General features: G+C 42.0%; 1 protein-coding gene across 3 annotated transcripts in view; it reads left to right on the plus strand.

Moving 5' to 3' along the window:
- Positions 1-288: 288 nt before the first annotated feature.
- pik3ap1 (phosphoinositide-3-kinase adaptor protein 1) overlaps positions 289-27,399 on the plus strand; it is a 32,756-nt gene continuing 5,645 nt past the window's right edge. Inside the window, exons 1-16 of one of the 3 annotated variants that reach the window (XM_029640953.2) lie at positions 307-516; positions 1,433-1,858; positions 2,342-2,571; positions 7,445-7,589; positions 7,811-7,953; positions 8,772-8,904; positions 13,368-13,564; positions 13,763-13,949; positions 14,041-14,112; positions 16,244-16,480; positions 16,588-16,650; positions 16,765-16,964; positions 17,112-17,184; positions 20,605-20,772; positions 21,268-21,338; positions 23,234-23,334. In XM_029640953.2, the coding sequence (XP_029496813.1) occupies positions 462-516; positions 1,433-1,858; positions 2,342-2,571; positions 7,445-7,589; positions 7,811-7,953; positions 8,772-8,904; positions 13,368-13,564; positions 13,763-13,949; positions 14,041-14,112; positions 16,244-16,480; positions 16,588-16,650; positions 16,765-16,964; positions 17,112-17,184; positions 20,605-20,772; positions 21,268-21,338; positions 23,234-23,334 (2,501 nt within the window). In that variant the 5' untranslated portion in view covers positions 307-461. Of the gene's footprint in view, positions 517-1,432; positions 1,859-2,341; positions 2,572-7,444; positions 7,590-7,810; positions 7,954-8,771; positions 8,905-13,367; positions 13,565-13,762; positions 13,950-14,040; positions 14,113-16,243; positions 16,481-16,587; positions 16,651-16,764; positions 16,965-17,111; positions 17,185-20,604; positions 20,773-21,267; positions 21,339-23,233; positions 23,335-27,399 lie in introns of those variants that run through there. The other 2 variants (XM_029640954.1, XM_065012874.1) reach the window with 2 other exon arrangements.

Below are 27,399 nucleotides of genomic sequence, written 5' to 3' on the forward strand. Positions count from 1 at the left end.
TGACAACTATCAGGTGTGCATGTGTGTGTGTGTGTGTGTGTGTGTGTGTGTGTGTGTGTGTGTTATTGGTGGTGTCAAATATAATGACTGTTTTGTGATCTTCGTATGTTTGCTCTATCATTATTGTTTTGACTTGAGGTTTGTTTTAGGTTTTGTTGGTACAAACCAAACTTTGTGAGAAGAGATGACTCATGTCGCAAGCACTAGTTCATATCTACACAAATTACTACAGGATACAGTCTGCATTTCTTTCACACTCCTCTCAGGGGAATGTCTCACTGCTGTAACTGTTTTAGGAAGTGACACCGTGCCACTCAACATCAGGAAACAGTTTCTATTAATAGGGGGTTAGTTCGCGAAAGCTGTTCATGCGAAGAGCCTAAATTCAGCAGGAAAGAAAGAAGGGCTTAACTCCAAAAAGTGAGGACAAGGACAGATGTTTTGTGCTGTGGGGTGAGTTGATGCAACTGTTCTCAAACTTCACAATGGATAGAGTTGTCTCGTCTTCAGAAACGGGTAAGAAGTGAACTTGTTGACTTCTTAAATGTCTTTCTTTTGTTGTCCGATGTTAGCCTGACAACAACATACAAATGTTTCTAATTGTACAAACCAATACTATAAGAACTCACTGCACACTGTAGAACCTATTGTTGGTCAATCAACAATTTAGCGGGGAAGAAAGAAGGGTTTGGTTTTAATGAATGCTTTCTTTGAGAAACTTAAATATGACATATACCTAAAAACGTTTCAAGAATCTGTTTAAATTGCTTTTTTGTAGTTTGACTGAATGTAAAACCATTTACAGATCTGCTTTGAAAATAAGGAAGTTAGTGTTTTACTCTTCCTGTAGTTAGTTAGCATTGGTGACATGTTTCTGCATGTCATCTCAGCAAAAGTTTTGCAAAACCATTTCTGTACATTATGATTGAAGCACATTTATGATTGCGGATAATAATGTTGGTTCAAACAAATGACACGTGTTTCTTAATTGTATGAATGTAGTGGTTTCTGACAATAAAGAAGCCATACTTATGCTGTTTCTTTAACTCTTAGGTTTACAGGGATGAACTTGGCTTGATGAAGTACGGTCATGAGTTGCAACAAATGACTCTGGTCAATGTTTGTTTAGCTCCCTATTGACTGTACTCTGTGTTGACATCTCAAACAGCACGTCTATTGATTCTTCTAACCACAACAACCTTGAAATCTCATAGCTCAGGCTGCTTTGGACACTTGGCGTTGTGTACAGTTTTAGTACAACGTTTAGCATAACCCCAGCTTTAGTACCCTGACTTTTCTCTTTCTCAAGAGAACAAAATAACTATAAAGATCATTTGATATAAATGTACATATTAAGTACAGTTATGTTTATAAAAGTTATAGATCTTTTAATAATTCATTGATAAAATAGATCCCATAATTTGTCTTCCAGCAATGTCTGGATTCCACTCCACGTGCGAGCTGTTGATTGTCCATTCTAGCGAGGCTCAGGAATGGGCAATGTATCTGCAAAAAATCTTGAAGTCTTCACGGAAGTTTCCCAAGAGGTCTATCGTATTGTATGCAGTTGACGGTGCTGATCAGCTACATGGATGTGACCTCAACATTTCCCATAATAGTAAATGCATTGTGCTGCTACTGACAGCCGCATTCCTAGACATTCTAGATGACCCTGAAGTCCTGGGCACTTTTCAGAGACTCCTACACCCTCCACACAGAGTGGTGGTGCTGTTGTGTGGAATATCAGAGGATGAGATATTGACTGAATGGTTTGAGGACTGGCAGAGCTGGAGAAAACTTTATCCTGAAGATGAACCTGCTCTCTACATCTCCACCATTCTACAATCCATTGCTGACAGTATGTTCACTATAATACCCTTATAAAGTTTGGGGAAAGTATATTACATATATATATTTTTTTACCTTTATTTAACAAGGCAAGTCAGTTGAGGGCGAATTCTTATTTACAATGACGGCTTACACGGCCAAACCCAGACAACGCTGGGCCAATTGTGCACTGCCCTATGGGACTGCCAATCACAGCCGGTTGTGAACTAGGGTGTCCGCAGTGACACCTCTAGCACTGAGCTGCAGAGCCTTAGACCGCTGCACCACTCAGGAGCCAGATACAGCCAGATTCTCATAACATTCAGACATAGGTTTACGTTTGGATTTTTGTTTCTCTGTTTAAAGTGCATGTAACCATTATTGAATTATACTCAGAGAATTACATACCATCTAGAACTTACAGGCTAAACTTTCAGTTCATTAAACTCACCCATTTCACAATTTTCAACTGAGACCTACCGATAGGTTTTTATTTTGACTTTGTATTCAAAAGGTAATACAGAAGAGGCTGGACATGATGTGGAAGCTATGGCAACAACAGAAGCAAAAATCCCTGTGGTCCAGAACCCCAAAGCTGAGGGGACAGAGGATGAGTCAGTGACAGAACCAGAGTGTGTCCAGGATGAAAGTGACAATGTGAGAACAGAGGTCCACTCAAACCAGGCAACGAGCCCCACACATCCCGCCTGCCTCACTGTACAACCAAACAGAGTTCTATGTGGGGTAAGAATTGCTTAACATACTATACAGACAAGGCTGTAATGGCACTGAACAAAGTTCAAAGATTTCTTCTGGACAGCACAGCATAAGGAAAGATTAATGGGACATAACCGGTACAGTGCCTTTAGAAGGTGTTCAGACCTCTTGATTGTTTCCACATTTGTTGTTTTGCAGACTGAATTTTAAATGGATGAAAAAGAGGAGGAAGGGAAGCGCTGCTAAGGTACACAATAGTAGATTTTGGTAGACAGAAGGTGCTCTTTGGTAAAAGGGGTAAATTGGTTATCAAAAAGAAAGAATTAAAATGACTTTATTTGTATGGCATGTTCAATAGAAACAAAGTTTTAAAAATCCACGTTTCGGCTGCATGGCCTTCATCAGGGAGTACAAAGAAATGATAATACAATGTCCTCTTTTATACAGCTTTTTCCAATCAGTCCTAATTAGAAGAGGGTGTGGTTACAACATTGATTGGACAACACCTAGTAAGCAATACTATACACATTAAAAAGTGAAATACTGTAGATATCTTATCAACATTGTTTACTCCAAGCTAGAAGCATCAGACCGCCTAGAAAGGTAGTTCTAACCTTAAATATGACTGGGCAAAGTGCCAAGAAAAGGAAAATAATCTATTACATAGTACACAGCAAACATGTACAACAACAGTCTGAACATAAACCATGAACTCAGCGAAAAAAGAAACGTCCTCTCACTGTCAACTGCATTTATTTTCAGCAAACTTAACATGTGTAAATATTTGTATGAACATAACAAGATCCAACAACTGAGACATAAACTGAACTGAAATTCCACAGACATGTGACTAACAGAAATGGAATATAGTGTCCCTGAACAAAGGGTGAGGTCAAAATCAAAAGTAATAGTCAGTATCTGGTGTGGCCACCAGCTGCATTAAGTTAAGTACTGCAGTGCATCTCATCCTCATGGACTGCACCAGATTTGCCAGTTCTTGCTGTGAGATGTTACCCCACTCTTCCACCAAGGCACCTGCAAGTTCCCAGACATTTCTGGGGGGAATGGCCCTAGCTCTCACCCTCCGATCCAACAGGTCCCAGACGTGCTCAATAGGATTGAGATCCGGACTATTCACTGGTCATGGCAGAACACTGACATTCCTGTCTTGCAAGAAATCACGCACAGAACGAGCAGTATGGCTGGTGGCATTGTCATGCTGGAGGGTCATGTCAGGATGAGCCTGCACTTAGGGAGGAGGCTGTCTTCCCTGTAACGCACAGCGTTGAGATTGTCTGCAATGAAAACAAGCTCAGTCCGATGCTGTGACACACCTCCCCAGACCATGACGGACCCTCCACCTCCAAATCAATCCCGCTCCAGGGTACAGGCCTCAGTGTAACGCTCATTCCTTCGACGATAAACGCGAATCCGACCATCACCTCTGGTGATACAAAACCGCTACTCGTCAGTGAAGAGCACTTTTTGCCAGTCCTGTCTGGTCCAGCGACGGTGGGTTTGTGCCCATAGGTGACGTTGTTGTCTGATGTCTGGTGAGGACCTGCCTTACCATAGGCCTACAAGCCCTCAGTCCAGCCTCTCTCAGCCTATTGCGGACAGTCTGAGCACTGATGGAGGGATTGTGCATTCCCGGTGTAACTCGGGCAGTTGTTGTTGCCATCCTGTACCTGTCCCACAGGTGTGAGGTTCAGATGTAAGTCAGAACTGTAGGATAAATAACAGGGGCATATAAGCAGACAATGAAAGGGCTTACAATATTTGATTATGACATTTCTCTAAAACAGGCTATAGACTACATGTGCACCACCAAGTCAGAACATTAGGCTAACTCTTGTCGGGGAGAGAGACCAAATTCTTAGGGTGATGGTCTACAAACAGCTTACTACATTCGCTGGATTTATGGTGCTTTCAAGACAACAGGGAACTGTGAAAAAAACTAGGTTGAATCATGACATCAGTGATCTTATAAATCCTTAAACCCAGACCCCGACAGCTTGTCTAGCTTGCTAGCTAATATTGTGAAAGTATGATTTTGACATCAGTCTAATCAAAGCTACAATAAATATAACTTGATTTGACGTCATTTTATTTGTGGCTAATGACCTTGAGACTTCTTGGACGGACACTTCTAATGTAAATACACTGCTCAAAAAAATAAAGGGAACACTAAAATAACACATCCTAGATCTGAATGAATGAAATATTCTTATTAAACCTAATGGCAGTCAGGCTACCTCTGGCGAGCACATGGAGGGCTGTGCGGCCCCCCAAAGAAATGCCACCCCACACCATGACTGACCCACCGCCAAACCGGTCATGCTGGAGGATGTTGCAGGCAGCAGAACGTTCTCCACAGCGTCTCCAGACTGTCACGTCTGTCACATGTGCTCAGTGTGAACCTACTTTCATCAGTGAAGAGCACAGGGCACCAGTGGCGAATTTGCCAATCTTGGTGTTCTCTGGAAAATGCCAAACGTCCTGCACGGTGTTGGGCTGTAAGCACAACCCCCACCTGTGGACGTCGGGCCCTCATACCACCCTCATGGAGTCTGTTTCTGACTGTTTGAGCAGACACATGCACATTTGTGGCCTGTTGGAGGTCATTTTGCAGGGCTCTGGCAGTGCTCCTCCTGCTCCTCCTTGCACAAAGGCGGAGGTAGCGGTCCTGCTGCTGGATTGTTACCCTCCTATGGCCTCCTCCACATCTCCTGGTGTACTGGCCTGTCTCCTGGTAGCGCCTCCATGCTCTGGACACTACGCTGACAGACACAGCAAACCTTGCCACAGCTCGCATTGATGTTCCATCCTGGATGAGCTGCACTACCTGAGCCACTTGTGTGGGTTGTAGACTCCGTCTCATGCTACCACTAGAGTGAAAGCACCACCAGCATTAAAAAGTGACCAAAACATCAGCCAGGAAGCCTAGGAACTGAGAAGTGGTCTGGTCACCACCTGCAGAACCACTCTTTTATTGGGGGTGTCTTGCTAATTGCCTATAATTTCCACCTCTTGTCTATTCCATTTGCACAACAGCATGTGAAATTTATTGTCAATCAGTGTTGCTTCCTAAGTGGACAGTTTGATTTCACAGAAGTGTGATTGACTTGGAGTTACATTGTGTTGTTTAAGTGTTCCCTTTATTTTTTTGAGCAGTGTATATGACACCACCCAATGGGGCTTGAACTGCTTAGCTCTTCCTGTGGATTCGGGGGTGACGTAATGTCCCCATGAGTGACAGAACACTGAGCCAATCATTGCGCAACTAGAGAAGATTTCCAACGCCTATGCTCTGTACTTTCTCTGGCAGCCCCTCCACCACAGAAAGTACTGATCTAGGCTGAAACACCTGCATTTTGGAGCGTCCTTACTCAAGAAAGAGACCATGTTTGTTTGCGGCTTTATTAACTATTAACTACATTGTTTGCAAACTGATATGTGAATAAATTGATGCCAAAATAACATGCAAAACAGGCAACAACAATATATATACAGTACCAAAAGTTTGGACACACCTACTCATTCAATGTTATCAAGGCAACGGGTGGCTACGGAAGAATCTCAAATATAACATATATTTTGATTTGTTTAACACTTTTTTGGTTACTACATGATTCCATATGTGTTGTTTCATAGTTTTGATGTCTTCACTATTATTCTACAATGTAGAAAATAGTAAAAAATAAAGAAAAACCCTGGAATGACTAGGTGTGTAAAAACCTTTGACTGGGACTGTATTTAATAAAACATTTGTTTATTTATTTATTTCATAAACAGGTGGGGCAGAGCCTTACAGCCCCACCTGCCCTGAAGGACGGTTTGCCACTGTCCACAATACTAACCTAAATGACAGAGTGAAAAGAAGGAAGCCTGTACAGAAACATTTTTATCCCCAAACATGCATCCTGTTTGCAATTACGCACTAAAGTAAAACTGCAAAAAATGTGTCAAAGAAATTGGCTATGTCCTAAATACAACGCGTTATGTTTGGGGCAAAACCAACACATCATTGAGTACCACTCTTCATATTTTCAAGCATTGTGGTGGCTGCATCATGTTATGGATATGTTTGTCATCGGCAAGGACTAGGGAGTTTTTAGGATAAAAAGAAACTGAATAGAACTAAGCACAGGCAAAATCCTAGAGGAAAACCTGGTTCAGTCTGTTTTCCAACAGACACTGGGAGTTTAAATTCACCTTTCCGCAGGACAATAACCTAAAACACAAGGCTAAATATAAGAATCTATGGCAAGACTTGAAAATGTCTGTCTAGCAACGATCAACAAGCAACTTGACAGAGCTTGAAGAATTTTTGTAGGAATATTGTACAATCCAGGTGTGCAAAGCTCTTAGAGGCTTACCTAGAAAGACTCACAGCTGTAATCGCTGCCAAATGTGATTCTAAAAGGTCTCAAGGTTGTGAATACTTATGATATTTCTGTATTTCATTTTCAAAAAATTTGAAAACATTTCTAAAACATGTTTTCACTTTGTCATTATTGGGTATTGTGTGTAGATGGGTGAGATGTTTTATATTTTTTTATACATTTTTAATTCCGGCTGCAACGCAACAAGGTAAGTCAAGGGGGAAGAATACTTTCTGAAGGCAATGTACATGATACTGTCATAAGTGTAACAGTTGTTGGAGTGTATGGTGTTGGACAACCATGCCTCTTTGTTACTATCATTTTTGGTGTGTGAATTTGTCTGATTATTTCTTGATTCATATCGAGGCGCACCCTTAAATTACACTCAAATTATAATCAGCCCAGGACAACTTTATTTGCAAGTGCAGTTTTTTGGGGGGCCAACTCCTATGAAGCCTAGAATACAATTGCTTCCAGTATCTGATGTCTCCATGATGACTGTACATGTTTTACAGGACCATGCAACTATTTTCATAATCTTTTCAAATAAACTGGACAACCAATTGAAAATGGAGGTGGAGTTTTCCTCTAAAGATTCAGCTGCAAAACGGGTTTTAGGGATTTTGGAGAATGAATACACCATCACTGTTAATGCGCCTGGTAAGTAGGCTAACCTTTAGAGACTTTCGATCGCAAAGCTATAGAGAAAAATTTAGACCGCCCAGTCTTCTGTTTCACTTTCCCTTATTATTCTATTTCACTATTACATTCTTATTGTGGACATTTCTTTGACCAATGTGAATAACTTGAAGTGATTTGCCAGCCACTATTCTGTACAGTAGATAAAGAATGCTAACCCAGATAAATGTTATCTTTACCAGATATGCCAGCAGGAGAGGTGTCACTCACTCTGCATGGCAATGACTCACCAGTCTGTTTGAGGCCTGTAACATACTACACAGCCATGGGAGAGGTCAGTCGTTACCTTGAACTTGCAGCTGCTCCCATGGACTTTATGTGTCAGGTGAGAGTGCTCAGTATAGAGTGAAAACAGAATACTGAAGACTGACAAACTCTGTTTTCAACACCTCTAAATAATTGATTTTGAAAGGGATAGTTCACCCAAAATACAAAATGACATATTGGTTTCTTAACCCTGTAAGCAGCGTATGGACAAGGTTTGACAGCAATCTATGCTTTGTTTAAGTTTCTATGGCACTGTTTCCAAATTCTAACATTTTATCATTTGTGCCAAATCCAAGTCCTGGTGCCGATATTAGAATTTTGTCCAAATCATCCGAAAGTATCTCATAATCATTGTGAAGCTCAACAAAATCACTTTTAGATGATTTGAACATGATGTATGAAAAACGCTAATATCGGTACCATGACTTGAATGGGATTTGTGCCACAAATGCGAGTCCCTGTTACCATTTACTAGGCTTGCAACAAGCTAAGGTGCTGGGGATGGGCTTAAAATGAAAGCTACGGCCCCAAGCATCGGGGGTTCCATCCCAGTGATAAGCACACATTTTGTGTTTTAACCCTATCCCAAACCTTAACCTTAACCAGTTGGAATTACTGCCTAAACTTAAGTTTCGGTTTCGTTTTTGTGCAGTTTGACTGAAAGCTAACATATGGCGAATACGATGTAATTAAAAGGTCTTAAGAGGCCATCTCCTGTTGCCTGCAGTTATGTCAAATGTCTAAATATTTCATTGGAGGCTGCACTGCATTTCACACAGGCTAAAGCTTCAAGGAAACCTACAAAACATTTATATTTAAATTCTTTAGAACATATTCTATTTCCTTCAATAGTGTTGTTCATTTCTATGTTTCTAGGCATTCAATTTCACATCCAATGCCACAGAGTCACTTGACAATATGCTGACAGACTCGTTAAAAGGCAGGATTCCTGCAAGTGGAATTCATGTGTTTGGAATCAGACAGATTGAGAAAGACAATATGGCTGCATGTAAGTGCTTTACATTTTGACCAGAAAATATAATGGAATGATTTGCTTGTCTACACACTTAACAGTTCTATTGAAACTGCTATTGCGCGTTTTTGTTGTAAGGAAAAACCATGTGCTAGCTAGTTTCTAGTGAATACTTACACTACATTGTTGTAGATTTTTCACAAGAGAGTAAAGGGAGTTCCTCAAACAATTCAACTAATCTCAGTTAGGCATTTTTTTAATCATATTATTTAAAGTCAAGTGATAGTTGCGGCCAAATATATTGGCACCATTGCACTTTCCCCTATTTCTTATAAAATAAGTTGACATTTAAACATTTGGCCATCAGACCTTGTAATTGGATTTTCCACATTACATTTTTTTAAACTTAAGTTTACTATTTTAATTGAGGAAATAAAGATAAATGGCATTGCAATATTATTGCCACCCAGGAGCTAGTAATTGGTTGCACAGCCTTTGGCCAAGATAAATACAGACAAATGCGTCTTGTTAACTGCAGCTTTCTACTGGCAATTTGGCCCACTTTTTAGCAACAAACTGCTCTAATTCTTCAATGATTAATGGGTGACCTCCAACTGCTGTTTTCAGATCTCGCCATAAGTTTTGGACGTGATTCGATGGACACTCCAAAACAGTCCAGCATCTCTTACTGAATCATTCCTGGGTGCTTTCTGATGTGCGTTTGAGGTCGTTTTCCTGCTGGAAAACCCATAACCTTCAATGGGGACCCAGTTTTTGGACACCGGGTTGAACATTGGACTCCAAAACACCTGATAATCTGCTGATTTCATGATGTCTCGCACGCATTCAAGGCTCCCAGTACCAGAGGCAGCAAAGCAACCCCACAGCATTATCAAACCTCGCCCATATTTGACTGTAGGGAGGTTGTTCTTTTCTTTGAATGCTTCATTTGTCTGTCAGTAAACACAGCACTGATCTGTATTGCCAAAGAGCTCTAATTTCATTTCATTGGTCCACAGAACATGTTCTCCAGGATTTAGGCTTGTTTTAGGTGGGGTTTTGAGTTCAATCAGGCTTTCTTCTGTCTCCTTCAGCAGTGGAGTCTTTCTATGATTTGTTTACCAACAACAAAATGAAGCATTCAAAGAAAAGAACATCTACCCTACAATCAAACATGGGGGAGGTTCGATAATGCTGTGGCGTTGCCTTGCTGCCTCTGGTACTGGGAGCCTTGAACGTGTGCAAGACATCATGAAATCAGCAGATTATCAAATCAAAGTGTACTTGTCACGTGCGCTGAATACAACAGGTGTAGTAGATCTTGCAGTGAAATGCTTACTTACAGGCTCTAACCAATAGTGCAAAAAAAGTATTAGGTGAACAATAGGTAAGTAAAGAAATAAGTCAACAGTAAAAAGACGGGCTATATACAGTGGCGAGGCTATAAAAGTAGAGAGGCTACATACAGACACCGGTTAGTCAGGCTGATTGAGGTAGTATGTACATGTAGATATGGTTAAAGTGACTAGGCATTATATGATGAACAGAGAGTAGCAGTAGCGTAAAAGAGGGGTTGGCGGGTGGCGAGACACAATGCCGATAGCCCGGTTAGCCAATGTGTGGGAGCACTGGTTGGTCGGGCCAATTGAGGTAGTATGTACATTAATGTATAGTTAAAGTGATTATGCATATATGATAAACAGAGAGTAGCAGCAGTGTAAACAGTTGTTTCGGAGTGCAATGTTCAACCCATGTCTGCAAACTGTCTCTGTTGAAGATTGTGGGTCTTCCAGCAGGATAACAACCCCAAAAACACATCAAAAGCATGTTAAAAAAAGAAATGCTGGACTGTTCTGGAGTGGTCAGCAAGAGTCTAGATCTGAATCACATACATGACCTATGGCGAGAGCTGAAAAAACAGTTGGTGGAGGGCACCCCTCAAACATTGAATGATTAGATATGTTTGCTGCTGGAGAGTGGCCCAAATTTCCAGTAGAAAGATGCATCAAGCTCACAAGAAGCATTTGTTGGCAGTTATCTTGGCTAGTCATTTTGTTCATGCTATTTGTTTTAATAACTTAAGTTAACAAAAATGTCATTTGCTCTGCAATGTTGAAATCCAAAACAATGAGTGGAGACATTTTATTATTTAATTTCAATTTATTTGAGAAGAAATAGGGAATAATTTCAGAAAAGCGCAACTGTTTTTGCTTTTTTTAATGGGGGAAAAAAATGCAGACAGTGGCTCTAAGCAGAGTTGGTGTCAATTCCATTTAAAAATAGGGGGTTGATTGAAATTCCCTATATATTGGGAATCAAAAGACACTAAAACATAAAGAATGAAGAAAAACAAACGTTCAATTTGGGTTATAACAGTTTAATACATTTGTAGTAAGCAAGCCCAAAAGCCATGTATAAGTTATTTTCTTATTTCTTTGGCATTACCATTTAATTACAGGAACTTTTACAGATTATGCTTTATATTAATTACAGATTGTGACATTAAATTTACTCTGACAGTCATCTTACTTCATAGTCGGATGTACAGTGGGGAGAATAAGTATTTGACACACTGCCGACTTTGCAGGTTTTCCTACTTACAAAGCATGTAGAGGTCTGTAATTTTTTATCATAGGTACACTTCAACTGTGAGAGAAAATCACATTGGATGATTTTTAAGTAATTAATTTGCATTTTATTGCATGACATAAGTATTTGATACATCAGAAAAGCAGAACTTAATCTTTGGTACAGAAACCTTTGTTTGCAATTACAGAGATCATACGTTTCCTGTAGTTCTTGACCAGGCTTGCACACACTGCAGCAGGGATTTTGGCCCACTCCTCCATACAGACTTTCTCCAGATCCTTCAGGTTTCGGGGCTGTCGCTGGGCAATACAGACTTTCAGCTCCCTCCAAAGATCTTCTATTGGGTTCAGGTCTGGAGACTGGCTAGGCCACTCCAGGACCTTGAGATGCTTCTTATGGAGCCACTCCTTAGTTGCCCTGGCTGTGTGTTTCGGGTCGTTGTCATGCTGGAAGACCCAGCCACGACCCACCTTCAATGCTCTTACTGAGGGAAGGAGGTTGTTGGTCAAGATCTCGCGATACATGGCCCCATCCATCCTCCCCTCAATACGGTGCAGTCATCCTGTCCCCTTTGCAGAAAAGCATCCCTAAAGAATGATGTTTCCACCTCCATGCTTCATGGTTGGGCTGGTGTTCTTGGGGTTGTACTCATCCTTCTTCTTCCTCCAAACACGGCGAGTGGAGTTTAGACCAAGAAGCTCTATTTTTTGTCTCATCAGACCACATGACCTTCTCCCATTCCTCCTCTGGATCATCCAGATGGTCATTGGCAAACTTCAGACGGGCCTGGACATGCGCTGGCTTGAGCAGGGGGACCTTGCGTGCGCTGCAGGATTTTAATCCATGACGGCGTAGTGTGTTACTATTGGTTTTCTTTGAGACTGTGGTCCCTAGCTCTCTTCAGGTCATTGACCAGGTCCTGCCGTGTAGTTCTGGGCTGATCCCTCACCTTCCTCATGATCATTGATGCCCCACGAGGTGAGATCTTGCATGGAGCCTCAGACCGAGGGTGATTGACCGTCATCTTGAACTTCTTCCATTTTCTAATAATTGCGCCAACAGTTGTTGCCTTCTCACCAAGCTGCTTGCCTATTGTCCTGTAGCCCATCCCAGCCTTGTGCAGGTCTACAATTTTATCCCTGATGTCCTTACACAGCACTCTGATCTTGGCCATTGTGGAGAGGTTGGAGTCTGTTTGATTGAGTATGCGGACCGGTGTCTTTTATACAGGTAACGAGTTCAAACAGGTGCAGTTAATACAGGTAATGAGTGGAGAACAGGAGGGCTTCTTAAAGAAAAACTAACAGGTCTGTGAGAGCCGGAATTCTTACTGGTTGGTAGGTGATCAAATACTTGTGTCTGTCATGCAATTAAATGCAAATGAATTACTTAAAAATCATGCAATGTGATTTTCTGGATTTTTGTTTTAGATTTCGTCTCTCACAGTTGAAGTGTACCAATGATAAAAATTACAGACCTCTACAACCTTGTTCTCCCCACTGGATATAAATCCATCCTAAAACAGACAGTTATGGTTGTGAAATTGGATAAATGGGACACTTCAAGAAAAATAAGTTGCAAAAATGTGATTTTTTTCATATGACTGATGAACTACCATTCACCTGCTGTAACCTGCTTTTATCTGGCACATCCAAAAATGTTATCTGGACATCCAGAAATGCCATCAAATGATTTTTTTTATCTAAGAGTCCAAGAATCTTATCCCCATTGAGTTACGTTGACATCCAGGGATATGATCCAAGGTCCAAAAGGTCAATACATTCTGTGTTCTAGGTGAATTGGGAACATTTCTTTTTGACCAAGTTCAACTTATATCCTGAAGGTTTTGAGTCTTCAAGAACGTTCATAACAAGTGGAATAGATCACATTTGACTGTTTCTGTCAATCAGATCAGCGAAAGCAGGAGCTTCCCACCCTGCTTCATTTTGCTGCAAAGTATGGGCTGAAGAAGCTTACCACAGTCCTGCTACAGTGTCCAGGTGCCTTGCAGGCCTACAGCGTGATGAATAAGAATGGAGACTACCCAAATACACTGGCAGGGAGGAGCGGCTTCTCTGACCTGAGACAGTTCATGGACGACTTTGTGGTAAGTCCATTGTTCGTATATTCATTCAGTGATGTGTTTATCTTGTATCTCTCTAGTGTGATCTCAATTTTGGGAAATGCTCTGGATTGCACAACAATGATTTCGAATAACAGCCACCTGTAAATCTTATTGTGGTAACTTTGTGAAATCATATCTTTAGTGAAGACTAAGACTATGTGCACGATATCTTGTATGTAGGAGACGGCTGACATGCTGAAGTCTCATATCAAAGAGTCCATCTCGGCTGAAGAAGATGAGGATGTGTACGAGTCCACTTCCAACTCCTCTCGAGATATCATCATGAAATATTCCCTAAACCCCGAGTGCCAAGAAGACATCTATGAGTCCATGATGGGGTTAAACCCAGACTACATGGAAGACCTTTGTATGATTAATTACATGAAGTACCATTTCCCTTTAATGATGATGACGATGATGATGGATTACTATTATCTTTGAATATTTATTTCCCTCAGATGAGGACATGGAGAAGGCATTTGGAGAGTCGCATAACCCAGAAGAAATCATACTTAGAAAATTCTTTCAAGGTAAGTAAGTCGCTCTGGATAAGAGCGTCTGCTAAATGACTTAAATGTAAATGTAATGTAAATGTAAATTGACAAAATACTAATGGTGGAAACCAATATCGATTATTCAATATGATATTGATATCATTTGATATCGATAAACAGTGCATTTGAAAAGTATTCAGAATCCTTGACCTTTTCCACATTTTGCCTTATTCTAAAATGGATGAAATGTTTTTTTTTCTTCTCATCAATCTATACACAATGCCCTATAATGACAAAGTAAAAATAGGTTTTTAGACATTTTTGCAAATAAAAAAACTGAAATATCACATTTATGTAGTTATTCAGATTTGCTCTGTACTTGTTGAAGCACTTTTGACAGAGATTACAACATTGAGTCTTCTTGGGTATGACGCTCCAAGCTTTGCACACCTGTATCAAATCGGGTTCAAGTCCGGGCTCTGGCTAGGCCACTCAAGGACATTCAAAGACTTGTCCCGAAGCCAGTTCTGCGTTGTCTTGGCTGTGTGCGTAGGGTCGTTGTCCTGTTGGAAGGTGAACCTTCGCCCCAGTCTGAGGTCCTGAGCAGGTTTTCATCAAGGATCTCTCTGTACTTCGCTCCATTCATGTTTCCCTTGATCCTCACTAGTCTCCCAATACCTACCGCTGAAAAACATCCACACAGAATTATGCTGCCACCACCATGCTTTCAATGTAGGGATGGTGCCAGGTTTCCTCCAGACGTGACGCTTGGCATTCAGGCCAAAGAGTACAATCTTGGTTTCAGACCAGAGAATCTTGTTTTTCATGGTCTGAGAGTCCTTTGGGTGCCTTTTGGCAAACTTCAAGTAGGCTGTCATGTGCCTCTTACTGAGGAGTGGCTTCCATCTGGCCACTCTACCATAAAGGCCTGATGGGTGGAGTGCTGCAGAGATGGTTGTCCTTCTGAAAGCTTATCTCATCTAAGAAATTTGGAACCACCAAGATTCTTCCTATAGCTGGCAGCCTGGCCAAACTGAACAATCGGGGAGAAGGGCCTTGGTCAGGGATGTGACAAAGAACCCGATGGTCACTCTGTCAGAGCTCCAGAGTTATCCTAACCTTTCGGAAGGACAACCATCTCTGCAGCACTCCACCAATCAGGCCTTTATGGTAAAGTGGCCAGATGGAAGCCACTCCTCAGTAAAAGGGACATGACAGCCTGCTTGGAGTTTGCCAAAATGTACATAAAAACTCATACCATGGAGCAACAAGATTCTCTGGTCTGTTGAAACCAAGATTGAATTCTTTGCCCTGAATGGGAAGCATCACATCCGGAGGAAACCTGGCACCATCACTACGGTGAAGCATGGTGTTGGCAGCATCATGCTGTGGGGATGTTTTTTAGCAGCAGGGACTGGGAGACTAGTCAGGATCGAGGGAAAGATGAACAGAGCAAAGTTCAGACAAATCCTTGATGAAAACCTGCTCCAGAGCGCTCAGGACCCCGAAGGTTCACTTTCCAACAGGACAATGACCTTAAGCACACAGCCAAGACATCGCAGGAGTGGCTTCGGGACAAGTCTCTTTATTTCTCTTTATGTCCTTGAGTGGCCCAGCCAGAGCCCAGAATGGAACCCGATCGAACATCTCTGGAGAGACCTGAAAATAACTTCCTAGAGCTTCAGAGGATCTGCAGAGAAGAATGAAAGAAACTCAGCAAATACAGGTGTGCCAAACTTGTAGCATCATACCCAAGAAGACTCCACTCTGTAATCGCTGCCAAAGGTGCTTCAGCAAAGTACTATGTTAAGGGTCTGAATACTTAAATGTAAATGTGATATATCCGTTTTAGATTTATATTAACTTTGCAAAAATCTCTAAAACCTGTTTGTGTTTGTCATTACGGGTATTGAGTGTAGATTGATGATAGTGTCTGAATATTATCTGAATGCACTATAATTGTCTGCTTATGGGCCCTCAATGTTTGATGGGGTTCTCATTGTCTTTAAACTGGTTGGGTAAGTTGATGTCCCCAGAGCATTCACATCTGGCTCAAGGGGCAATTAACAGTTGTCTAAACTTCACTACAAAATACTGTACTGCATTGTACTGTAATTGGACTTGTGGACGTACTCTTTTTTTCAACAAATTGTGTGGCTTTTTTAAGGGAAACCTGATGCAGGTGTGGCCCAAGTTGGGGAGCATACAGCTAATGAAGAGGTGGAAGAACCAGAGGGGTTTGAGGAGGAAGACCCTTACAACATGTGTGCTCAAGATCAAATCTATGACACGGTGGACGAGAATGCGACCTATATCCCAGACATTTTAAACCGTCCACCAGCTCCAATTCCGAGACCTGTAACGTTTTCAGAGCCTGAGGAGTCCAAGACCTACATCTCAAGAGGTACATGACTGAACAGCACAAGTGTTCTCCAAAGCTATTAGCTAGTGCATAAGTCGCCAAACCAGCGGTGTATTTAAGGTCCAGGTGAATGACTATGCTTTTCACAGTGTTTTCGGGAAATGAAGAATCAAATCCACAGAGGAACCTCAGAGAAGTCCCATCAAACACAGGTACATATCAAATTGAACATCACTTGAGATTTTATTTTCTATGCATTGCACATTGCCCTGAATCACAGCTTCTCCACTAATTAGTTAACAATGTATGTGACTCCAAACCTCCAGTGAGGCCTGTGAGTGACGGAGGGGCCACCTCCTCTTCCCACGACCCCTATGCTGGAATGAAGACCCCAGGCCAGAGGCAGCTCATAGCCTTGCAGGAGAAAGTGAAGGAGGGGGTCCTGAGTGTGGATGATGCTGTGCAGGAATTCAAGACCTGGCAGTTGGACCAGGATAGGAGATCTCAGTCTCTGCGCTATCAACAGGTACAGTAGTAGATTATAGTTAATACTCATATCTCTTGGCAGAACACAAGAAACCAATATTTTCTGTGGCCCGGGCCTAGCTTTTGGGTGTACAATGATTATCTGAAATACTACCTCCACGAATTCAGAAAAAGTTTTTTGTCACAGGAAAATCTGAAAAGATTACGAGACAGCATTTCCAGACGCCATAAAGAGAGGGAGAAGATTGGGAAGGAGATTGGTAGGCATATTTGGAGACTCTTCTATACTTTGCCTCTACATGTGACAAGAGCATACTGTATTTTATAGGCTACTTCAACTGCAATTACAGTACCAGTCAAAAGTTTGGACACACCTACTTGTTCCAGGTTTTTTCTTAATTTTTACTATTTTCTACATTGTGGAATAATAGTGAAGACATCACAACTATGAAATAACACATATGGAATAATGTGGTAACCAAAAAAAGTGTTAAACAAATCCAAATATATTTTATATTTGAAATTCTTCAAAGTAGCCACCCTTTGCCTTGATGACAACTTTGCACATTTCATTTATCAAGCTACTGAAAAGTGTCCATTTTTTTTATTTTAATAGCCTTTCCTCTTTGACTATGCCTACAATTCCATAAGACAGCATTAGTGGTCACATTTGATCAGTTGTGTAAAGTACTTAAAAACTTCTTTGGGATCGGTGTCCATTCCTCGAGACAGTTGAGGTAACGTAGGCTAATGCAATTAGCATGAGGTTGTAAGTAACAAGAACATTTCCCAGGACATAGATATGTCTGATATTGGCAGAAAGCTTAAATTCTTGTTAATCTAACTGCACTGTCCAATTTACAGTAGCTATTACAGTAAAATAATATCATGCTATTGTTTGAGGAGAGTGCACAATTTTGAACATGAAAAGTAATTAATAAACAAATTAGGCACATTTGGGCAGTCTTGATTGAACAGAAATGCAATGGTTCATTGGATCAGTCTAAAACTGTGCATATACACTGAATCCATCTAGTGGCCAAAATCTAAATTGCATCTGGGCTGGAGTTATACATTATGGCCATTCTCTTGCATTTCAAAGATGATGGTAAAAAAAATACAAAGAAGTTAAAGTAGCCTTTAGTTGTCCCCAGCACAATGTGCTCCTGTGTAATGATCATGCTGTTTAATCAGCTTCTTGATATTCCACACCCGTCAGGTGGATGGATTATCTTGGCAAATTAAAATTGCTCACTAACAGGGATGTAAACTAATTTGTGCAACATTGTTTTGAGAAATAAGCTATTCGTGCCAATGGAAATATTTTATGCATATTGGATCTTTTATTTCCCAAACCAGAAACCGTTGATTGATGGCAGCATTTGCGAGAAACTCAAAGCGCGAACCACTGCTTTTAACCAGGGCAAGGTGACCGGAAACATGACCCAATACAAACAGTGTAGCTATTCCCTCCGCAAGACAATCAAACAAGTATCAGTATAGAGACAAAGTAGAGTCGCAATTCAACGGCTCAGACACAAGAGGTATGTGGCAGGGTCTATAGTCAATCACGGATTACAAGAAGAAAACCAGCCCCGTCGTGGACCAAGATGTCTTGCTCCCAGACAGACTAAATAACTTTTTTGCTCGCTTTGAGGACAATACAGTGCCACTGACACGGCCCGCTACCAAAACCTGCAGGCTCTCCTTCACTGCAGCCGACGTGAGTAAAACATTTAAACGTGTTAACCCTCGCAAGGCTGCAGGTCCAGACGGCATCCCCAGCCACGTCCTCAGAGCATGCGCAGACCAGCTGGCTGGTGTGTTTACGGACATATTCAATCAATCCTTATCCCAGTCTGCTGTTCCAACATGCAAGAGGGCCATCATTGTTCCTGTTCCCAAGAAAGCTAAGGTAACTGAGCTAAACGACTACTGCCCCATAGCACTCACTTCCGTCATCATGAAGTGCTTTGAGAGACTAGTCAAGGACCATATCACCTCCACCCTACCTGAAACCCTAGACTCACTGCAAGTTGCTTACCGCCCCAATAGTTCCACAGACGCCGCAATCGCAATCACACTGCACACTGTTCTAACCCACCTGGACAAGAGGAATACCTATGTGAGAATGCTGTTCCTCGACTACAGCTCAGCATTTAACACCATAGTACCCTCCAAACTCATCATCAAGCTCGAGACCCCGGGTCTCGACCCCGCCCTGTGCAACTGGGTACTGGACTTCCTGACGGGCCGCCCCCAGGTGGTGAGGGTAGGTAACAACATCTCCACCCCGCTGATCCTCAACACTGGGGCCCCACAAGGGTGCATTCTGAGCCTTCTCCTGTACTCCCTGTTCACCCACGACTGCGTGGCCATGCACGCCTCCAACTCAATCATCAAGTTTGCGGACGACACTACAGTGGTAGGCTTGATTACCAACAACGACGAGACGGCCTACAGGGAGGAGGTGAGGGCCCTCGGAGTGTGGTGTCAGGAAAATAACCTCACACTCAACGTCAACAAAACAATTGAGATGATTTTGGACTTCAGGAAACAGCAGGGGGAGCACCCCCCTATCCACATCGACGGGACAGTAGTGGAGAGGGTAGTAAGTTTCAAGTTCCACATCACGGACAAACTGAATTGGTCCACCCACACAGACAGCATTGTGAAGAAGGCGCAGCAGTGCCTCTTCAACCTCAGGAGGCTGAAGAAATTCGGCTTGTCACCAAAAGCACTCACAAACTTCTACAGATGCACAATTGAGAGCATCCTGTCGGGCTGTATCACCGCCTGTTACAGCAACTGCTCCGCCCACAACCGTAAGGCTCTCCAGAGGGTAGTTAGGTCTGCACAACGCATCACCGGGGGCAAACTACCTGCCCTCCAGGACACCTACACCAACCAATGTCACAGGAAGGCCATAAAGATCAAGGACAACAACCACCCGAGCCACTGCCTGTTCACCCCGCTATCATCCAGAAGGCGAGGCCAGTACAGGTACATCAAAGCAGGGACCGAGAGACTGAAAAACAGCTTCTATCTCAAGGCTATCAGACTGTTAAACAGCCACCACTAACATTGAGTGGCTGCTGCCAACATACTGACTCAACTCCAGTCACTTTAATAATGTAAAAATGTATGAAAAAATGTATCACTAGCCACTTTAAACAATTCCTCTTCGTATAATATTTACATACCCTACACTACTCATCTCATATGTATATACTGTACTCGATACCATCTACTGCATCTTGCCTATGCCGTTCTGTACCATGACTCATTCATATATTTGTATTGACATATTCTTCATTCCTTTACACTTGTGTGTATAAGGTAGTTGTTGTGAAATTGTTAGGTTAGATTACTCGTTGGTTATTACTGCAATGTCGGAACTATAAGCACAAGCATTTCTCTACCCTCGCATTGGCATCTGCTGACCATGTGTATGTGACAAATCAAATTGGATTGATTGATTGATTTCAGCTCATGAAACATGGGATCAACACTTTACATGTTGCGTTTATATTTTTGTCCAGTATAAAATCATGATAATGTTACAGTAAAACACTTAAATGGAAATACTTTGGAACATATACTGTATGTACTGTATATATGACATTTAGCTTATTGTTGATGATTGATGCTTATTGTTGATCTGTCCTCTTCCCTGTGAGGTCTGGAGATAAGCGCCCCTTTGCAGAGGAACCTTAACTGGGGCTCGAACATGGCTGCGGAGTGTTCTGTGTATGAACCTGCCCCACAGGTCATGACTGAAACCCCTCCTGTGGCCCGGCCAATCCAGAGAAGCACTTGGAAGACTGGCAGTACCTCCAGCACATCCAGTGAGTCTTATCTGTCATTTTCATGTCACTATGATCCTTACGTCAGGATGGCAGTCAAAAATGACAGCTGATGTAGTTTTGATGTTGGATATATTGCAAGATGATGTTAGCGTGGATTGTCTTGATCAATAATCTGTTTTAGTAGAAAGATTATTTTATAAGAACTTACTTTTCTTCGCAGAGGTGATGAAATCTGCAACACGCGGTCATTTGTTGTGCTGATCAACTCTGATTATTTCCATATCATCTATGGTCATTATGTCTAAAAGATTAGACCGGTAGCTGCAGTTCTCTCCCCATTATTGTTGCTTTACTCAGCTACTCTCTCTGAGTCGCCTTCATCTGTAGCTATTAATGTGCGCTTAAGCCTACTGGCTGAAGGGGGGGGGAGTTCATCACATCCTACTGCAGGCTCTTAACTCTTCAAGAAATTGTTTCATATTTACTTGTCGTGTTTCTTTCCTGAGCGTATAGTTTTGACTTTTACTTTCTCAGGTAGTGGCAGTAACAGACTCAGCACACATAGTAACATGAGCTACAGCAGTGGAACTGAGCCTGAGTTTGAGGTAAGGCCAAATTGTAAACCCAACACGCTTCTGGTATATTTCTGTCTTTGTGAATACATGGCTTAGTCAACACAGCTAAATAGCTTATCCTTATTCCTACATGTAGTTGCTGAGAGACATTAAATCCAATTGAGTCAAATCACTGCAAAAAGCGTTACGTTATAAAAACCTTTGTAATTGATCTAAAGCATCTTGATATTTAAAAATCATACTTAGGAAGGCACCATGTACAGTTGTGGCCAAAAGTTTTGAGAATGACACAAAAATGTATTTTCACAAACTCTGCTACCTCAGTTTGTATGATGGTAATTTGCATATGCTCCAGAATGTTATGAAGAGTGATCAGATGAATTGCAATTAATTGCAAAGTCCCTCTTTGCCATGCAAATGAACGGAATCCCCCAAAAAACATTTCCACTGCATTTCAGCCCTGCTACAAAAGGACCAGCTGACATCATGTCAGTGATTCTCTCGTTAACACAGGTGTGAATGTTGACGAGGACAAGGCTGGAGAGCACTCTGTCATGCTGATTGAGTTCGAATAACAGACTGGAAGCTTCAAAAGGAGGGTGGTGCTTGGAATCATTGTTCTTCCTCTGTCAACCATGGTTACCTGCAAGGGAACACGTGCCCTTTTTGTGATTTGCACAAAAAGAGCTTCACAGGCAAGGATATTGCTGCCAGTAAGATTGCACCTAAATCAACCATTTATCGGATCATCAAGAACTTCAAGGAGTGTGGTTCAATTGTTGTGAAGAAGGATTTAGGGCCCCAAGAAAGTCCAGCTAGCACCAGGACCGTCTCCTAAAGTTGATTCAGCTGCGGGATCGGGGCACCATCAGTACAGAGCTTGCTCAGGAATGGCAGCAGGCAGGTGTGAGTGCATCTGCACGCACAGTGAGGCGAAGACCTTTGCAGGATGGCCTGGTGTCAAGAAGGGCCGCAAAGAAGCCACTTCTCTCCAGGAAAAACCTCAGGGACAGACTGATATTCTGCAAAAGGTACAGTGATTGGACTGCTGAGGCCTGGGGTAAAGTCATTTTCTCTGATGAATCCCCTTTCCGATTGTTTGGGGCATCCGGAAAAAAGCTTGTCCGGAGAAGACAAAATGAGCTCTACCATCAGTCCTGTGTCATGCCAACAGTAAAGCATCCTGAGACCATTCATGTATGGGGTTGCTTCTCAGCCAAGGGAGTGGGCTCATTCACAATTTTGCCTAAGAACACAGCCATGAATAAAGAATGGTACCAACACATCCTCTGAGAGCATCTTCTCCCAACAATCCAGGAACAGTTTGGTGACGAACAATACCTTTTCCAGCATGATGGAGCACCTTGCCATAAGGCAAAAGTGATAACTAAGTGGCTTGGGGAAGAAATCATCTATATTTTGGGTCCATGGCCAGGAAACTCCCCAGACCTTTATCCCATTGAGAACTTGTGTTCAATCCTCAAGATGTGGGTGGACAAACAAAAATCCGCAAATTCTGACAAACTCCAAGCTTTGATTATGCAAGAATGGGCTGCCATCAGTCAGGATGTGGCCCAGAAGTTAATTGACAGCAGCCAGGGCGGTTTGCAGAGGTCTTGAAAAAGAAGGGTCAACACTGCAAATATTGAGTCTTTGCATCAACTTTATGTGATTGTCAATAAAAGCCTTTGACACTTATGAAATGCTTGTAATTATACTTCAGTATTCCATAGTAACATCTGACAAAAATATATAAAGACACTGAAGCAGCAAACTTTGTGAAAATTAATACTTGTGTCATTCTCAAAACTTTTGGCCATGACAATGTACTCTTGTCAATGTATTTACAATGTTCTCTGTCAATGTCTCTTTTGTCGATAACCTGATTATTAATTATGCTGTATATTGATTTGATCCATGGAAAGGACACAGTTGACTTCATCCCTCTTCCTCCACGACCCCCAAGGATCGCTGAGTCCGCACCTCTACTTCCTCCCCCCAGAATCCCACCACGACTCCCAGACCGGTAAGCCCACTCTCTGGAGAAGAGAGGCCCTTTCATACGTTCCTGTGTCAGGATCACAGAAACTTCATGCAACTTGATTACAGAATGTAATTGCATGTTATGCAACATGGAATTACAGAAAGGCAATATTGTAAGAGTTAAAAGTAGAATCAGTAATATTATACCTTTATTTAACTAGACAAGTCAATTAAGAACAATTTTTTTTATTTACAATGACAGTCTAGGAACAGTGGGTTAACTGCTTTGTTCGGGAGCAGAACGACAGATTTTCACCTTGTCAGCTCAGGGATTCGATCTAGCAACCTTTCGGTTACTGGCCCAACCCTCTATCCACTAGGCTACCTGCCACCCCGTCATCACAAACAGCAGAGTGACTTCCTGGAGTGTGACATTCTATTCTTTGTGAGAAGGTGTTAAAGTTCAGCTAGCCATTGTTATGTGAATGAGAGCTGAAAAGTACCCAAGGCCTAGCCTTGGCTCCAAGTTAGAGCAGTTCCGCCAGAGCCATGGCCCAGTGAGACAACAAGAAGCCTGAGCCTGAATAAAACACTGGGGTAGACAGAAATTCACCATCATAGTACTACATCAATATGAGTATTATGGCGGTATAGAATCACAAATGGTCTAATATTGCAGTATAACAACCAATGTTACAATATTACAATGGGATGTATTAATGCTGTAGTCTAGATAGCAGCTCAACAAATATGAAAACCAGTGGTTTATTTGAGAATATTGCATATTGAAAAGGCAAGCCAACTTGAGAAACACATCAGTGCGCATTATACACAGTGGTGAAAGTGAGATGACGGAAATGATAAAGAGGAAATATATGCTGACTGATTGATGACTGCACTGTCAGAGAGGAAACCTGAAGTTTGAAGATAGGCTATATTCATGTCAACCTTTTCTTTATTATCTTTATTATCCTTGTCACAAGGTAGAGAGATGGATATACACTGAGTATACCAAACATGAGGAATACCTTCCTAATATTACGTTCCACATCCTTTGGGTGGTGGACCATTCTTGATACACACAGGAAACTGTTGAGCGTGAAAAATCCAGCAGCATTGCAGTTGTTGACCTAAACCGGTGAGCCTGGCACCTACTACCATAGCTCGTTCAAAGGCACTTATATTTTTTGGCTTGCCCATTCACCCTCTGAATGGCACACGTACACAATCCATGTCTCAATTGTCTCAAGGCTTAAAAATCCTTGTTTAACCTGTCTCCTCCCCTTCATCTACATTGATTTGAAGTGGATTTAATAAGAGACATCAATAAGGGATCATAACATTCACCTGTATTTACCTGGTCAGTCTATATAATGGAAAGAGCAGATGTTTCGTACACTCAGTGTATATTGAGTTTGAGTTTAACATCAAAAGGCTTTTACCACAACTTACTGTATATTAGGCTACTCATAGAAAGCTTTTATTGTCTAGTTTTATGTTCACTGTATTCATATGAACATTTGCTTCATAAGGCCTTGGTCCATGGTCTCATGTCAGATTCCGTCACTTCTCCGTAAAGCTTGTAGGACATGGAGCTCAAACTCAAACCGACATTCAAAAGATGAAAGTACAGTACAAAATGTAACAATATCACTGCGCCCTCAAATGACTCTCCAAGAAATAGGCAGAATAACTAGCTAGCTAAATTGTTACAAACGTTGTAACAGTGATTTAGTAGTTTACAAATGTGAGAAAATAAAAACAAACAGGTGGCCATCTCCTGCACAAATTCTGTGCTTGGACGTTGGCTGTGTAGCTAACTGTTGTAGCTAGCTAGCTTACTGACATAGTTTTAAAAATTGTTTTATTTCACCTTTATTTAACCAGGTAGGCTAGTTGAGAACAAGTTCTCATTTGCAACTGCGACCTGGCCAAGATAAAGCATAGCAGTGTGAACAGACAACACAGAGTTACACATGGAGTAAACAATTAACAAGTCAATAACACAGTAGAAAAAAAGGGGAGTCTATATACAATGTGTGCAAAAGGCATGAGGAGGTAGGCGAATAATTACAATATTGCAGATTAACACTGGAGTGATAAATGATCAGATGATCATGTACAGGTAGAGATATTGGTGTGCAAAAGAGCAGAAAAGTAAATAAATAAAAACTGTGGGGATGAGGTAGGTGAAAATGGGTGGGCTGTTTACCAATAGATTATGTACAGCTGCAGCGATCGGTTAGCTGCTCAGATAGCAGATGTTTGAAGTTGGTGAGGGAGATAAAAGTCTCCAACTTCAGCAATTTTTGCAATTCGTTCCAGTCACAGGCAGCAGAGTACTGGAACGAAAGGCGGCCGAATGAGGTGTTGGCTTTAGGGATGATCAGTGAGATACACCTGCTGGAGTGCGTGCTACGGATGGGTGTTGCCATCGTGACCAGTGAACTGAGATAAGGCGGAGCTTTACCTAGCATGCCCTTGTAGATGACCTGGAGCCAGTGGGTCTGGCGACGAATATGTAGCGAGGGCCAGCCGACTAGAGCATACAAGTCGCAGTGGTGGGTAGTATAAGGTGCTTTAGTGACAAAACGGATGGCACTGTGATAAACTGCATCCAGTTTGCTGAGTAGAGTGTTGGAAGCAATTTTGTAGATGACATCGCCGAAGTCGAGGATCGGTAGGATAGTCAGTTTTACTAGGGTAAGCTTGGCAGCGTGAGTGAAGGAGGCTTTGTTGCGGAATAGAAAGCCGACTCTTGATTTGATTTTCGATTGGAGATGTTTGATATGGGTCTGGAAGGAGAGTTTTCAGTCTAGCCAGACACCTAGGTACTTATAGGTGTCCACATATTCAAGGTCGGAACCATCCAGTGTGGTGATGCTAGGCGGGCATGCGGGTGCAGGCAGCGATCGGTTGAAAAGCATGCATTTGGTTTTACTAGCGTTTAAGAGCAGTTGGAGGCCACGGAAGGAGTGTTGTATGGCATTGAAGCTCGTTTGGAGGTTAGATAGCACAGTGTCCAATGACGGGCCGAAGTATATAGAATGGTGTCGTCTGCGTAGAGGTGGATCAGGGAATCGCCCGCAGCAAGAGCAACATCATTGATATATACAGAGAAAAGAGTCGGCCCGAGAATTGAACCCTGTGGCACCCCCATAGAGACTGCCAGAGGACCGGACAGCATGCCCTCCGATTTGACACACTGAACTCTGTCTGCAAAGTAATTGGTGAACCAGGCAAGGCAGTCATCCGAAAAACCGAGGCTACTGAGTCTGCCGATAAGAATATGGTGATTGACAGAGTCGAAAGCCTTGGCAAGGTCGATGAAGACGGCTGCACAGTACTGTCTTTTATCGATGGCGGTTATGATGTCGTTTAGTACCTTGAGTGTGGCTGAGGTGCACCCGTGACCGGCTCGGAAACCAGATTGCATAGCGGAGAAGGTACGGTGGGATTCGAGATGGTCAGCGACCTGTTTGTTGACTTGGCTTTCGAAGACCTTAGATAGGCAGGGCAGAATGGATATAGGTCTGTAACAGTTTGGGTCCAGGGTGTCTCCCCCTTTGAAGAGGGGGATGACTGCGGCAGCTTTCCAATCCTTGGGGATCTCAGACGATATGAAAGAGAGGTTGAACAGGCTGGTAATAGGGGTTGCGACAATGGCGGCGGATAGTTTCAGAAATAGAGGGTCCAGATTGTCAAGCCCAGCTGATTTATACGGGTCCAGGTTTTGCAGCTCTTTCAGAACATCTGCTATTTAGCTCATTTGTTATCTCTTTCTTTACTAACACAAAAAGCTTGCTTAGCCTGTGTACCTCTTTAGAACCAAATAGAATTCCAGAATGCTGCTGTAGATTACTGAGAATTTTCAAGCTAAAGCTAATTTTCTCAAACATTTCAAACAGACAAAGCTTAAAAACAAAGATAAATGACCATTTAACTTGGTATTAAAGAGCACAGCCTCTTCTTTAACAGGACACCCTTCATGTCAATGGAAATAACACTAATTTTGTCTTCCATTGTGTAAAGACGCAATCAAAAAACAATTAACACTCAACACAACAACAAAAAAACTAGAGTATTTCAATTGAAGTAAACTTGAAAT

The sequence above is a fragment of the Oncorhynchus nerka genome, linkage group LG28, assembly GCF_034236695.1.
Source record: "Oncorhynchus nerka isolate Pitt River linkage group LG28, Oner_Uvic_2.0, whole genome shotgun sequence".
Classification (NCBI taxonomy): Eukaryota; Metazoa; Chordata; class Actinopteri; order Salmoniformes; family Salmonidae; genus Oncorhynchus; species Oncorhynchus nerka.